Source organism: Elaeis guineensis, chromosome 3 (genome assembly GCF_000442705.2).
Source record: "Elaeis guineensis isolate ETL-2024a chromosome 3, EG11, whole genome shotgun sequence".
Lineage (NCBI taxonomy): Eukaryota > Viridiplantae > Streptophyta > Magnoliopsida > Arecales > Arecaceae > Elaeis > Elaeis guineensis.
This window is the reverse complement of record NC_025995.2, coordinates 96,296,037-96,310,113: the sequence shown is the minus strand read 5'-3', so window position 1 is coordinate 96,310,113 and position 14,077 is coordinate 96,296,037. Positions and strand designations below refer to the sequence as shown.

The following is a 14,077-nucleotide window of genomic DNA, read 5'->3' as shown; positions in this document are numbered from 1 at the left end:
TATCTGCTCCAACTCTCCATTTCTTTCTAATATAGTTTCCAAGTATATATAATTCCATCTACAGCTTCATGTAGATCCAAACTCTTCCTCTACCTAACTTCATAATTTCTATATTATTATTTTTTTTGAAAAAAATCCTACTCAAGAAGGAAAATGCCTGCTTCTGGAGGTTTTGCTACTATAATCCTTGGGCATTCCTCATGCGCGCAGTCTTGGGTATTTGCAACCTGCTGTCAAAGTTGGAGCATATTATTGTTAAAAGATCAATGGCACGACAAAATACAAATGTTTTGCAGAAGAGAACCTGCATGCAAGTAGTTAACATCCGGTTCCATGTCATGCAACTTGAAATTTATGATCAACCTTGAACTCAGGCCATATGATACTCATTGTTCTTATTTCCAAAAAATTGGAACCTAGCTCAAGTTGGAAATTTTGAGAACTAGATACAACGCTGATGGAGTAGCTCTATGTCTGTTTTCTAAATATTTGAATGTGCATATTTTCTCCATAAATTGGTGCAATTTGGCCAAACGCCCATCATGCACAACAAAAGCAAGAGTGTCCGGTGCAATTTAGAGGTTATTCGTGTGTATGGCTGGGGCCTCATTTATACACTACCTGGACAGAATTCCCTTTTATGTAGCCACCTGAGTCAGCCTATTTGGTTAAAAGGTTTCATCCCAAAATATTTGGATTTGGATTTGGATTTTGCGTTGCTACATCTTTATCTCCAATGGGAGCACACATCAAATCGGAGACACAAACCCCACGATCTGGTCCGCGAACAGGGTTTGTCTCATGAAACTTGTGGGCGACACAAGCCCGCCCCCACGAGCCTGTCAGAGTAACACGTGGCCGGTCACAAATGGTTGGCAGTCATCACAATACTCGTGGACTGCAACCAGCCCTCACGCTTGCAATCCTCGTTATCTGCCCTTCAAAACCGGCCGTTGTTTCCTATCCACAAGAAACATTTATGTGGACATATACACCAAAAATTTCATTTATTTATAATTTAATAACAAAAATGCCATTATCTACATTCTAACTCAAATAGGAACAATGGTCTTTTAGTAATTAATTGTAAAGATCAGGGTATTTAGTGGATTTGGAAAAGAAAATGGAAATTAATATCAGAATTTAGTGATATCTATGACTCACGCCGACCGCGAACTCTGGTGCTCTTACGATGGGCTGAGATTGTCTGTCTCACTCTCGCCACTAAAAGAGCTCGAAAGGAAACCCCCACCCCTCTAACCCAAATTTCTACGAAATTACACCCAATTTTCTTCTCCATCTGCCTAATTCTTTTACGAATCTTAACATTTGTTTGGAATTTTTGGGCTAAATTCCATTTTTCCGTTCGCCGTTGATGGATCTCTGCACCAAGCTCCGGGGCATCGACCTCCGATCGGGATTCCTTTCCGGTTCCCCTCTTTTAGATGCCGGAAAGGCGAGGATCCGGCCGCGATTCCGCCCAGTCAGGGCTTGTCCCCCTCAAACCCGGCGAAGCCATGTATCCTTAGCAAAAAAGACTAGCTTTGCTAGTCCTAGAAGTAGAAACCCTAGCGTCTCCGCGAGGGCGGCGGTCGAAACGGCCGTCGCGGATGCCGAGACCACCGCCGACGTCGAATCTCTCTTTGCGGATGGCTCCGTCGACGAGGGTGCGAAGAGGCAGGGGAAGAGGAAGTCGAGCAGTGGGGCTTCGAGCGTCTCGTCGGGGGTTAGGTTGGAAAACATCAGCAAGAGCTTTAAGGGAGTGACCTTGCTGAAAGATGTGAGCTGGGAGGTGAAGAAAGGTGAGAAGGTTGGGTTGGTAGGGGTAAATGGTGCTGGGAAGACCACTCAGATGAGGATAATTGCTGGTTTGGAGGAACCCGATTCGGGGAACGTGGTGAAGGCAAAGGAGAACATGAAAATTGCTTTCTTGACGCAAGAATTCGAGGTTTGTCCCAGCAGGACGGTAAAGGAGGAGTTTTTGAGTGCATTCAAGGAGGAGATGGAGATTGCGGAGAGGTTGGAGAAGGTTCAGAAGGCTTTGGAAAGCTCAGTGGAGGATCTGGGGCTGATGGGGAGGCTGCTGGATGAGCTGGACTTGCTCCAGAGGCGGGCACAGGATGTGGACCTTGACGTGGTGGATGTTAAAATTAATAAGTTAATGCCTGAGCTTGGTTTTGCACCAGAGGATTCTGAACGGCTGGTGGCATCATTCAGCAGCGGGTGGCAGATGAGGATGTCTCTTGGGAAGATTCTACTTCAGGTATTTTTAGTTAACATTCCCAAGTAAAATCAGGGATATACTTGAAGTTAAAACAATCTGATTTGCTTATTCTTGAGGGTTGGGTGATGGAGTTACCAGTTAAATTCATTTCTTGTTTCAGAGTCTATCATGTGATGAGGACGCTCATAGGGCCATACAGCCATTACCCAGTTATGGTCCTGGCAATCCGTGGTCTCGGGCAAACCTAAACTTTGATTCTTCTTCTTCAAATTTTTTTTTCCCCAACAAAATGGCTGCCCCATGACTTGAGCCCGCACCATTGTACTTATTAGCTCAAGCTTTTTACTATTGCGCCAAGCCTTTTACCATATGATGAGCAGCGTTACCATATGATGTTTGTCTGTGCATGCCTGCATGACTCAAGTCCAGTAGAGTCCACTCCCTCATCTTTTTCATTTTAGGGGAAAATGTTCAGTTCAGCATTGAAACATCTGAAGCTAGAAAAGGGCAAAATCATAAAGAATTATGTTGGTAGATATGTTATATCTCTTGCACATACTTACATCATATGATCAGCACAGTCATGTTGATCAAGGGGCAAGATCACTTGTAGTCACTGATTTGACCAATACTCTCACCTGGAAATTGGTGGTTTTCCATTGATAAAAAAGATAATGATGGGAACAAAATGGAATCACTAAGGTCAGTTGAAGTGAGATCTGCACTATGACCAGAACACTCTGATACATAGTCATGGTGGCGATGCATGACTTCTATGTGGCAGTAGCCATAATGCTTGGTTATGTGGTTAAAATATGGTATGTAGTTTCCCTTTTCTCTTCTGTATTAGTACTCCAATAGTAAGTCTTGCCATTGTTTCTATCTCTAGTTAAAATTTAGTACCTTTGCACTATGGCTTTTGACATTGTCCTGATTTTTGCATAGTTAATTCTGGTAAGCATGTAGACAGGAAGAAGGATTTGGGCGGTTCAAGTTTCTGTATTAAGATCCTGGCATATATTATTTGTTTAATTCTTGTACTTTGTTGTTGGTTTGTTATGTTGTTGTGCTTGACATTGTCAATGCCATCTTCGTCATTAATATGCTTCCAGTTAAAAATAGTGTTCATGTAATGGAATTTGCTGGGGTGTTGCTAATCATTCCAAAGAACCAGGATTGATGTGAACTGTAACTAATACCAAAACTTACCCTATCCCTTTGGATTTTTGTGCAGCATTAGCGAAACATTGATCAAGAGTCATTCGTAGCCCTGGCTTTTTCTCCTCATTTTTCCTTTTTCTTTTGGGATGGGTTTTAATTCATGCATATTTATTATGGATATATTATTAAGGATTCTTGTCATAATCAGTTTTCTCTAAACTTGATTTAATACAAAATATAATATCTTGCAGGATCCTGATTTGCTTCTTCTTGATGAACCCACGAATCATCTTGACCTGGACACAATTGAGTGGCTGGAAGGCTATCTTAACAAGCAAGATGTGCCAATGGTCATTATATCTCATGACAGAGCTTTCCTTGATCAACTATGCACGAAAATCGTCGAAACAGATATGGGAGTATCCAGGGTATTTATGGGAAACTATTCTGAGTATGTGCTAGCAAAAGCAGCATGGGTTGAAGCTCAATATGCGGCATGGGAAAAGCAGCAGAAGGAGATTGAGCATACAAAAGACTTAATAAACAGATTGAGTGCTGGAGTTAATGCTGGGCGTGCTTCTAGTGAAGAAAAGGTATGTGTTTTTGAACATTCCATAAGACAGGATCAACTAATGTCATGAAACATGAATGGTACATTTTTCTTCTTCCCTCTTCAAATACATGTTAGTATACATCTTGGACATGTGGCATCATTTTTCAATTATGAGTTGGATGCACATTTTCATTTTGTTGGTTCAGGAAATAAATTTAGTCGTTCTATTATGACCTGGAAACATTAATTTAACAATGAGTATATGAAGTGTGTTATTTGATGTATCAGGTCTTACAGGGTATTGAACTATTCCATAGTATCTTTGATGCAACTATTTTCAAACCTCACCTACTTGCTCACTGCTTACTGCATGATACATATTGATGTGGCTATGAATAAATAGATGACCTGATACCATTAACTGAGCTTGCATTTATGAATCTTTCTGCAATCTTCACCAATGTCAAGTTAAACGTTAACTTGCAGTTAGAGTTGTATCCTTCCTTACAACTTCAATTTGATTATTCTTTTTCCCTTCTCTTCTTCATCTCTTGCAACAAACCCTAGCGCTTCCTGTATTAGGGAATTGTTTGTCCTCTTACTGGTCACTTCTTAGCTCTTATTTATTCCTTAGCTCTCTCCTAGTTCTACCACATAGGTAGGTCATCGATCTAATTTAGGTTATGTCAATTTTGTGCATGCACCTGGATACTACCTACAACCATTTTCCCCTTATTTAGCTGTCTATATGAACCGCATACGTGCTTTAAAGAGACTACTTTATGGATTACCAAGATTGATACTGCAACAAGGTGAGATGAGTACATTAAGCAATAGATTTGCATGAAAGAAGAGATCTTCTAATGAATTACAGGAAAAGAAGTTCGAGTAATTATGAAACCATTATTTACTTTTATGGCTTCTCTGCACACAAATGAAGACTGAAATTGCAGTGACTTGTTATTCAAGAACATTAGCAACATATCCTTTTGGGTTAATGATAAAGATCCTATTTGGTATTAAATCAATGATTCCAACCATGTTCCTAAGTCTACTTTGGCCATCATGCTTTTGTTCATGATTCACGAAGTTGAGCAAGTATGGTAGATGACAGGGGAGTCCTAAAGGTTTACACCCTTAGCAGCTTTTTGCAATTTTGTGGTTGTTGGATGGGAACTAATTTACCTGATAGAGCAAAGGAAAGCTACAATTTTGTAGAGGAGATGATGGGTTTTTCTGAATATGACTAATCTTCGCCATTTATTCCACTTCATACTCTTCATCAATGATTTGGATCACTTTTCCCAGTTTTAGCGGTAAGAGTGAGACAGAAATTTCATAAAGCAGTGCTGATTGCAAGATACTTCTCAAAATACTAGGTTGATTTATATTCATTTCGGTTGGTGTTGAAAAGCTTGTATCATGAGGCCAAAAAATGGGCAACCAAGCAGTGCCTGCCTTACCCCAAAATGAGGAGGGGCTGTTTCCACGAATTGAACCTGTGACCTCCAGCCATTGCACCAAGGCTGTTTCATGATAGGCAAGTGGCAAAATCTTTTGTCACTTATGTATTGTTTTCTAGAGCATATCCACAACATTTACCAAGTGAAATACAAATTGATGACACTCAAACGTACTTCCTGAATAAGGGGGTAATTTATTATTTATGTTGCTTGATACTGAAGCCTGCATGATTATATATAACATGCATTTTCCCCCACTTTCTCAAGAGACAAAATATTTTCTTCAGTATTCAAGACCATATCCATAATGCTCACTAAGTAAAATACCGATTGATGACACCCAAGTTTGGATGCTGATCAACAATGGTTGACTCGTAGTTGAGAAATTATCACCATTATATCTGGTGATACGTTGACGATGCTATGTACATGAGATTATGAGATCATCTCATCATGAGATGACACTTGTTATGATCAGTGTATATCAGCACATGGTTGATGTATCAGAAAAGTGGCAAAATTGGTAGGCTTTGTCTTGTGTTGTTTCCAGTTTGTTGGAGTTTGACATGATTATTCAATTTCTAAAATTGCAAGTTCTGCATTTTTTTTTAACAATTTACCAATTAATTTATTACAATACTATAACAGAAGTTGGAGAAACTTCAAGAAGAAGGGCAAGTTGAGAAGCCTTTTCAAAGAAAGCAAATGAAGATCAGATTTCCTGAACGTGGAAGGAGTGGGAGAACTGTCTTAATGATAAAGAATCTTCAATTTGGATATGGAGATGAGGTCAGTATAACAAACTTGATAAATGCAAGAGTTATTTTTATGCATGATTTTCGTATAAAAAAATAACACATGCCATGTGCTTTGATCACTATTCATTTTTCATGCCTTGTTACAATAAGCATCTTTTCTTTCAAATTCCAGGTGTTGTTTAATAAGGCAAATCTTTTAGTTCAAAGAGGTGAAAAAATAGCCATTATTGGTCCAAATGGATGTGGAAAGAGCACCTTGCTTAAATTGATTATGTGTTTGGAGAAGCCTATGGGAGGTGAAGTCACTATTGGGGAGCATAATGTTTTGCCAAATTATTTTGAGCAGAACCAGGTAACTATACTTTGCTCAGTTGCATTTGTGTTTCTTTTCTAATGATACATTCTTTTATCTATGCAACACCAGGATGTTTGATGTCACTTTTAAATTATAAATTTCACAATGAACAGGAAAAGATAGAAATTTTGTTGTTAGACTATAGTAAACAACCCACTTTGTCATGCACCATTACATGCCTATTTACTTCTCCCTCTAGAAATTGATTTAAATGGCAAGGTTTTGATATATTACTTCGGAGATGCAACTGTGACGAGCTTTTGTTTGGAATTACCTTGACCAATCAGTTGGTGCTGTTAATTTTTCTGAATGATATGTTTATATTGAAGTTATCATGAACTAAAAATTACAATTTTCTATCAGGCAGAAGCACTTGACTTGGAGAAAACTGTGCTAGAAACAGTAGAAGAAGCTGCAGAAGATTGGGGGATTGATGACATTAAAGGTCTTCTTGGCCGTTGTAACTTCAAAGCTGACATGCTTGATAGAAAAGTTTCACTTTTAAGTGGTGGAGAGAAGGTATGGAATAAGTCCTTGGGGGCTGGTTTTCTTATTTTCATTTGTTTTCTCAGCCTTCCTGATGCATTTGTTGTTCCACTGAATCTGTAGAAGATAATGAATGATTAAGCTCTGTTTACGTTTAAGCCTTGAATTATTGAAGTAAAGCACTGATTCATTTGTTATTTTGTTTTTAAAGACATTCTACTTTTTTAATGTTATTCCGATCTTTTATTTGCTTTTGGAGTATATACATAAGGGTGTTAACAGGTCAGTTAGGCCAGACTCGTCGAAGGTTCAAATCTAAAATTTTACCTAAACACTATCCAAATAAGATTCAGGCAAGGTCCAATTTGAGTGGGATAAACTTTATGAGACCCATTGGATGTGTAGCTCGTGGTATGTTAGGGCCATACCCTACTTGACATTCATTGGGTTATTTAGGTGTGAATCAAGTCTAGTTCTGGTCCTGAGCGGTTTCCACTATTTAGTGAGGTAAATTGCTTCACACCCTCAAAATAATTTATAAGTGACATAGCCAAGTATAGTTGATAATTGTTATAAGAAGTGCAAAGGGTATAGGAGTGATCTTATGCATTATAAACCAAGTAAACTATGGAATCTTGGTCAGGTCCAGGTCTGAATCTGGGTTGGGTTGATAAAAATCAGTTCCATACCCTAGTGTATTCTATATTCAGGTTGAGACACATATGGCTAGACCTGGACCTGGACCTGGACCAAAATATTTTTATACGTCTAACTTTGGTTTGGCCCATGCCTGCCCCATAGGTCTATGAGCTTGAATTGAGTATCGTGGGGTCTTAATGTGGTTCGAGGCCGCAGGTCTTAATGATAGCTTTAGGTGTAAGCAGGGCTGATATCCTTGCGTATATCATTACTCAATTACAATTTCAAGCAGAGGAGGCCATTTTAAATTTCCAACACGTCTTTACTATTCCATTGTTTTTATTTCATACATTATTGGCTTATTGGCCCACACAGGGAAAAATTTATAAATATAATTCATATGGTCAGTAATTGTGAAAGAACAGTTTAATTCTCTTGATTGGGTATGTAAAGACCAGTAAATTTGGTACATGAGGTATGTTGACATGCAGTGATTGCAAATGATAGTGGCATCTAGTGACAAATTTGACTTCACTCCAGAAATAAATCAGCCATCAGGGATGTTTTCTTGCTTAAAAGTTTGGTCATAAGATGTCAAATAGTTAATCAACATAATTCTGATTGACTTTTATGAGGGGTAATTTGGGATGAAGTGTGCACAGGGTGCCAACATTGATGACGTCAATGATATATTTGGGAGCCACAACAAGTCTGGGAATTAAATTGCAAACAGGCCTTGGTGTACTTGCAACTAATATGTGTCAGAATGCTCCATATGTTAAGTTATTTGTGTAGTGCTACTCAATAGTATTAAATAAGGGAAAATCCAAATTGCTATTGCTAAAGTGAGCATATGATGATATTGGAAGAAATTGGAAATGTTGATGATAATGATAGAATTGCTGGAGATAATGCTTATCATGGTTGATAACTCTTTAAGTATCTTAGGTGCTTTGTTTTGTTTGTCTCGAACGTATTACAAAGGTTGCAGACATGAATGCATCTCCAGTTGAATTGGTACAGATGAAGTGAATCAGCTTGTGCTTTTTGATTGTCTTATTCTTGTTTAATCATTTCATCGATGAGAAAGGAAGGACAAAAAAGGCTGATAGTGTTCTAGGTGTTGTCAGGTGTATTCATACAGTGACCATAGAAGTGACAAGTTTATGTGAATTTGTATCAAAAAAAAAAAAAAGGTTTAACATGTATACTCTAACAGAACCTTTGAGTTCTTCTGGAATAAATGGATGCACAAACCAGTTTCATTGGTACTTTTGTCTGTGAGGATTTGGCCAGGCTTGGTATGGACAGGTGCCCAAATATGCAAAGAACCCTTAGGAAATTGCAGGGACTCATCCAATAAATGTGGACAAGAGTTCTGGAAAATGAATTTGAAAGGCGTGCTGTAGGTTACTAAGAACAAACAGATTCATAAAACCAAAACATCCACAGGAAGCAAATCTTTACAAATATTGTCATTGAATCAATCCTATCAAGTATCAAGGGATGTCAGGTTCCCTGAACGTTTCTTCTCCCAGCTACTTCTGATAGATTTCTGTAGCTGAACTATAAATTGATCAGATCAAATGTATGGATGTTGTTATTGCTTGTAACATTTCTTGAATATTTTTGTTTGGTTTAAATCTTTATCTTAGTATTCTGTTTCATATATAAACTAAGAAAACAACAAGATAGGCAATCTGCGAATTCACTATTTCTTAATAAGAAGAGTGTTTCATAAATTGTTTAACTTTGAGTTGCAATTTGGTACTTTTGCCCTTGAGTTCCTTCGGAACACCAATTCCTCAAGGGATGATGTAGGACAGAAAGTCCAAAAATAAACATATTCAAACTTCCATCAATCATACATTTCTTCCTAAAGTTAAGTGCGTAAAGATAGGGTAATGAATGTCTACCTAAATATGCTAGTTGTTTGTCTTTTGAGGCTAAACTAGGAAATTAGTATTGCGACATGTATGCCCTATTATGCATGGTTCTGACACTCTAAGCTTGTTCTAAGTAATAAATATGGCTAAATAGAATGACATCTACATATAACATGTTATCTTAAAAACATGTTCAGTTTGCATGGATTACTTTGTCTGAATGATGCCATAGTTAAGCCGAGTAGTGTGATGACAAATGGCAACTGTGGTGATGATGTTGATATTGGCACTGTGCATTGCAACCATTTGAGGATACTTGAACCCCATGTCATCTAATACTTCATATGATTAATAAGTTTCATTTAAAAGTCTTTGATTCTTTTTTTTTGATAGTTGGTTCTGTTATTTATATGGCATTGTCAATACAAACATCAGCTAATGCACATCTGAGTCAGAATTTCAATTATCTTCGGGTCTGAAACCCATTTCCATGTTTTTGTGCTTAGGCTTTGATGTTTTCCCATGCTTGATGTCTGTGTCTGATTAGGTTAAACCAATAGCCGATTGCATATTAACTACTTCAGAAGAAAGTGGCTATATCTATGCTATTGTATAAAGGAAAGACTTCTATCACTTCTGGGTGGAGAAGAGGGGGTGGGGGGATGGTGGGGGTGGTGGTGATTCTCTTGTTTTTATCTACTTTGTGCACCTCCTGTTTCCCTATCGTTGCTCCACAATTTGTTAAAGGATAAAATAATAAAACAAAGTGTTCTATGCTGAAAGGTCTGTTCTTGATTGGCTACTGGATCACATCAATGTAACTTTTCCTCTCAAATTATGTGATGGGATTTCAGCTGTCCATCAAACACTCCTTCCTCTTCATCAAACATGTCTGATAGATCACAACTGTCCATGGTACCATTTCCTCTTATCTCATTCTCATATATTTCATATGTTGAATGCTAGTGTAGTGTTACATGCTACTGGCTTCTTTTGTACAAGGCACAACTATCAGACCTGCAACTGAAATGTAAAACGAAGCAGTTTAATGCTACATAAACTTTTGCTTACTAGTTTAAAATTGTATATATCCTCATGTTCTGTTTCGATGGTTTATAAGATTGGTATTAATGGACTGAGTTGTGTGATATCCATCCAAGATCTTAGTGAATCTGCATTTTCTAAAAGCCGGGTTAAGTTCTATAATTTTCATATATGACTGTTTTAACTTCAGCTCATATTTTGGTGCAGGCACGCCTTGCTTTTTGTAAATTTATGGTGAAGCCATCTACTTTGTTAGTTTTGGATGAACCAACCAACCATTTGGATATACCATCAAAAGAGATGCTGGAGGTATGCTGGTCCATTTTTCATCTCATCTAGGTGCAACTTTTATGTTCTTATGCCCATAGTGCATCGCTTGCATAAGCTGAAGTTTCTTATTCTGGAAATTTTGTCATTTTCAAACAGGAGGCTATATCAGAGTACAAGGGCACTGTCATTACTGTTTCTCATGACCGATACTTCATAAGGCAAATTGTTAACAGAGTAATAGAGGTGAAAGACAAAGGCCTACAAGACTATGCAGGAGATTACAATGTAAGTTTCTCCATTAGTTTCAAGACCCTCTTAGGAATTAAAACGTGTGAATTGTAAATAATTTTAAAGACGTCGGTTTGTAAAAGGAATTTTTCTAAAAAAGTTATATTTGCTCTGAAAGCATGAGTTATTGATTTCTAAAGTTAGCTTAATCCTTGGCAGTTTCATTACTGTGTTAATAAGGAATTGCATCTGAACGTTTCTGCTCACATGTGCAACACTCAAGCATTGAACACATTTTTGAACTCAAACAAATATATTTCCTGCAATAATTGCTGTATCAGTGAAGCGGACCATCGGTATTGTTGAATGTGGTTGGGAGAATAATAACCGCTTGGCACAAGAAGCTTGCATATAATTCTTTTGTGCAATTGAGCTTGCTATTTGTGTAAGGTGTTTAATTTTTGTCTCTCTATACTGTCTAAATAATAGAGATATATCAAAAGAATGATAGTAATTAATCATTTCCTGTTAGATTTTATGAAATATTTTTCAATAACTGAGAACAAATCAAATTGAATAAAGTTGCATAGTTCCTGTAATTTCATCTCACAAAATATCCCTGGATATATCCAAAGCATGATCAACTACGTACTTCTGGATTCCATTAGAGTCTCTTTCCTGGGTTCTGTCTTATCACTTAATCCCTGGTAGGAGTATCATTCAGGTTATATTCATTCATTTGTATTTTGTTTTTACAGTTACCTTCATCTTCTTAGTTATAGTATAATAATTTAGTTTCTACTTGATTATTTCGACAGTATTATCTTGAGAAGAATCTTGATGCTAGACAAAGGGAACTTGAGCGTGAGGCAGAGCTCGAGGAGAAAGCCCCAAAAGTAAAAGCAAAATCTAAAATGTCAAAGGTACTTCCACCTTACTCTCTGCTCTATGTATTCTAAAGACTTCAGTCGGCAGAACAGTTTAGGTGGCTGTTGAATTCTGTGGCACAAATCTCACTATGTCACCATTTGGCTTGTATACAGCAAGAGAAAGAAGCCAGGAAGAAGCAAAAGATGATGGCTTTTCAGCAAGCGAAGGCAAAATCTAAAGGTTTGAAGAATGCAAAGCGTTGGAAATGATTCTTGTCATGACCCTGTGTCCAAGTTAAAAAATCATCTTTGTAATAACCATGAAAAGCTTACATATGTACATAATACACAAATGTTCAAATAAAATCATACCTATGGTGGAATGAAAGAATAGAGATTCGCCTGCAGAATTATATATCTTTTGCTTAGTTCTCAATGTTTTCGGCATGCACTCTCATAAAATTACGTTCGAGTCACACCAGTTCCAGTATAACCAACCAACACCCTTTGGCATTGCAGAGACATGACAAATTGCAGCTAATTGGTATCCAAAATGTAAATGCTCGCAGCCATGTTTTGTTGTCAGCGGGGAATCTGTGCAAAATTTGGCCACTGGGACACTAAAAGAAGAGTCAGTTTCTTTTTTCTTCTTCTCTCTTTTTTTTTTTTTCCTGATGAAGAAAGAGCCGGTTTCTTTTTCCCTCTCACGTCGCATGGTAAATTCTTACTTGCATACTATCGACCTCGCTACCGTGGGAAAGTCCAAATGACTTCCACTGCACCCTGCCCGTTGCTTGAAACATTCAATGTGGGGAGAATGAGCCATGGAACCAACCTTGAGCCTGCTTTAATACAAGGTCGCTTTAAATAGCCAATTCTAATTGTCTGTTACTTGTTTACATGGCCTTGAAAGCAATATTCTCCTAGTGGATGTCATCATCCCTTGAAAGGCCTCTAATATGTATCAGAGGTACAAGAAGGGCTAGGGGAAAAGGGCAGTCAGGTATAACCATAGTACCAGAACCAAAATTGCTACATAGACTGGACGTTCAACACCTATATCTTCGGGATCATTACTTGCAAGTCAATGGCGAAATTCTCCTATGATTTGAGTTGCCTTTGATGCTATTATGAATATAATAGAAGCTAATAAATAATGATTAATCGGCAATTATATATAGATATAATAGAGAATGTAATGCAAAGTTACTTTAGACTAGTTCATAAGCAGTCCTTGATGTCCTGATGCTTTCCGTTGCATTTTGAGCTTTACTTGCATGTTTTAACATATACGCTCTTCCCACCATTTCCTGATTACCTCTTACATATCACGGTACAGATGTGCATCCTGCTCTTAATGTCATGGTTCTTCCTAAGGTATTTATATTTCACATTAACATTTTTTTTAGCAAAAAAAAAAAAAAAAAAAAAAAAAAAGGGAAGGTAACCCAACATTAGTGGGGAAACCCATTTATTTTATAGAAGGGAGAAGGAAGAGTTACAACTTATTAGGATTTGACGCCTCGAGATTCAGTCCACATTGAGTCCACAGCGAGATCCGCGATGAAAAACGGCGTCCAACGAGACCAAGATTACCTCAAACGGAGCTCGAACGGAGGAGATATGCGTGAGAGAAATTGGCACGGAATCCGAAACGGTAGAGGACCGCCGGCGAAGTGGCGGCGGCGCGGCTGCACGGGGCCCAGGTGCATAGGGTGCGGCCCAGCACACGCAGGCTGGCCCAGGCCCAGGCACGCCGCTGGGAGCCCGCAGCCCGATCCACGATGGATCGGGCAGTGCACAAGGAGGTCACGTGGACCGCGTGGGCATTTTTCATACATTTCTTACGGTCCACGGCACTGTTCCATGAACCGACGTGCGATCGAAGGGTGTAGGTTGATTCCGACCATGATCCAATGGTTTGGGGAGTTGTTTGGGCTTGATTAGGAGTTCTAATCACCATCTAATTCAGGTTTAAGGCCTTTAAAAGGGCCTGACGCGTGAAACAGAAGCATGGTGGTGCGGCATTGATCCGAGAAAGGCCTGGTGTCGCGCGGCTGTGGAAAAACTGAACCCACGGAGAGAGAGAGCATGCGGCGCTGAAAAGAGAAGGAGCAGCAAGGCTCCTGGACAGTGGACAA

General features: G+C 38.5%; 1 protein-coding gene across 1 annotated transcript; it reads left to right on the top strand.

Annotated features, from left to right (window-relative positions):
* Positions 1–1,186: 1,186 nt before the first annotated feature.
* LOC105041691 (ABC transporter F family member 5) lies at positions 1,187–12,346 on the top strand. Its single transcript, XM_010918683.4, has 9 exons — positions 1,187–2,263; positions 3,637–3,978; positions 6,050–6,190; positions 6,332–6,511; positions 6,878–7,033; positions 10,777–10,878; positions 10,996–11,124; positions 11,886–11,990; positions 12,111–12,346. Exons 1-9 carry the CDS (start codon positions 1,376–1,378, stop codon positions 12,204–12,206), a joined length of 2,139 nt encoding a protein of 712 aa, XP_010916985.1. The 5' UTR covers positions 1,187–1,375; the 3' UTR covers positions 12,207–12,346.
* Positions 12,347–14,077: the final 1,731 nt, after the last annotated feature.

What these genes read in the sequence shown, in the direction of transcription:
- LOC105041691 (XM_010918683.4), top strand. Translation starts at nt 1,376, where the DNA reads ATGGATCTCTGCACCAAGCTCCGGGGCATCGACCTCCGATCGGGATTC. An exon ending in AATTTGGATATGGAGATGAG is followed by an intron (nt 6,191 to 6,331) that starts GTCAGTATAACA and finishes TTCAAATTCCAG; the next exon opens with GTGTTGTTTAATAAGGCAAA. An exon ending in ACTATGCAGGAGATTACAAT is followed by an intron (nt 11,125 to 11,885) that starts GTAAGTTTCTCC and finishes TTATTTCGACAG; the next exon opens with TATTATCTTGAGAAGAATCT.